This window comes from Aureococcus anophagefferens (assembly GCF_000186865.1).
Source record: "Aureococcus anophagefferens unplaced genomic scaffold AURANscaffold_870, whole genome shotgun sequence".
NCBI classification, from domain to species: Eukaryota; class Pelagophyceae; order Pelagomonadales; family Pelagomonadaceae; genus Aureococcus; species Aureococcus anophagefferens.
Window position 1 is genome coordinate 1 of NW_008706131.1, and position 1,606 is coordinate 1,606.

The following is a 1,606-nucleotide window of genomic DNA, read 5'->3' on the forward strand; positions in this document are numbered from 1 at the left end:
CTCGCGACAGGGGCGCGTGGAGCGACGCGTCGACGGCGTCCGCGGGCAGCCCCAGGCAGGCCGCGACGTCCGCGGGCTCGAAGGTCCGGCCCGCGGCGAAGGGCTCCGGCGCGGCGATCGTCGACCCGGCGACCTGGCCGTTGCCGTTGCGCGCGATCTCGACGGAGACGTCGCCCGCGGCCTCCTCGAAGACGAGCGCGTCGCCGACGGGGCGGCCGAACGCGACGCCGCGCCGCGCGAGCACGCAGGCCGTGCCGACGTTCGGGTGGCCGGCGAAGGGGTACTCCTCCAGCGGCGTGAAGATGCGCACGCGCGCGGTCTTCGTCGGATCCTCCGGCGGCAGCACGAACGCGATCTCGGCGTAGTTGAACTCGCGCGCGATGCGCTGCAGCGTCTCCGTGCTGCAGCCCTCGGCGCCGAAGACGACGGCCAGCGGGTTGCCGCCCTTGAACCTCTCGTCCGTGAAGACGTCGACGGTCTCGAAGGTCAATTTACGCGCGGGATCGACCTCGCAGAACAAGCCGCTGCTCATGAAATCGGAGAGCGAATGCTCGCTGGACACGCACATGAGCGCCTCCATCGCTTTGGCCAGCGAGCACGAGGCCGCCAGGCAGCTCGATGCGAGGCTGCCAGCGAGGCAGCCAGCCTATGAATAGCCCCTGAGCGCCTCGGAATTGGTTGAAGTTCAGTTTGAACGGCATCTTTGCCCCAGGAGCAATACGAGAGTCTAAGCGGCCGCGCTGCCGTCGAGCCGCGCTGCCACGCCGACGCGACAAGCATGTCGTTCTTCGATTTGAAAGGCCGCACCAACGCCGGCGAGGCCGTGGACTTTGCCACCCACAAGGGCAAATAGACGATTTCAGATTGGCTTTCCAACAAATTGTATCACTAAGTTTACGTCGGTATTGATGCTGTGACACGAAGTCCGCGCTCGGCTATGGACGAAAAAGTCGTCTTCACCAGCCCGTAGCTCGACGCAGGAACCGAGTCAAGAGACAACCCCCGCTGCAGCGAGGATCGGAAGCCTGTCGACGACACATTCCCCGCGGGATGTCACTCCCCAGGGTTGCGTCGCGTCGCGCACGAGGCGCCGCAAGGGGTCGGGAAAGGGTTGCTCGCGTCCCCCGCACCCTTTTCCGTCGTGTTCGAGTTCACGGAGCGTCGGGGATCGTTCGTCTATGTAGTGTGGGAGTCCCCTTTGATGCGCTCGACCATAGAGGTCGAAGACTTTGACTTCCAAGGTCTCCGCGACACGTGCGCGCACCCCGCGCCGCGCAGCACCCGGATCGGGTTCAACCGTCGCGCGAGGCTGCCCCTGGATCCCGGCAGCCAATGGGACCCCGAGCACGAGCCGCGCGGCCCCAGAGCACCGGCGCGGGGGCTCTGCGCGGCCCGGGCGCGCCATCACGAACGACTCGGCGCCGAGCAGCCCGTCCCCCGGGCGGCCCGTCGCGCTTCCAAGCCGAAGAAACGCCGGAATATGTCACCGTACATGGCCACGGCCGTGCGCAGCCCGCCAGGGTGGGCGCGGGGGCCCAACTCGCCGACTTCGGTTTGAGTTCCAGGAACTCACGCTCTTGGCATTCGATTGCCAAGAGCGCGAGTT

The 1,606-nt window shown here is 66.9% G+C and overlaps 1 protein-coding gene across 1 annotated transcript; it reads right to left on the reverse strand.

Moving 5' to 3' along the window:
• Nucleotides 1-7: 7 nt before the first annotated feature.
• Nucleotides 8-532, reverse strand: AURANDRAFT_35436 (hypothetical protein; the record flags this gene model as incomplete). The annotated part of the gene is made up of 1 exon (XM_009044823.1): nt 8-532. A coding segment is annotated over one exon (525 nt), but the record flags the coding sequence as incomplete, so codon positions are not given.
• Nucleotides 533-1,606: the final 1,074 nt, after the last annotated feature.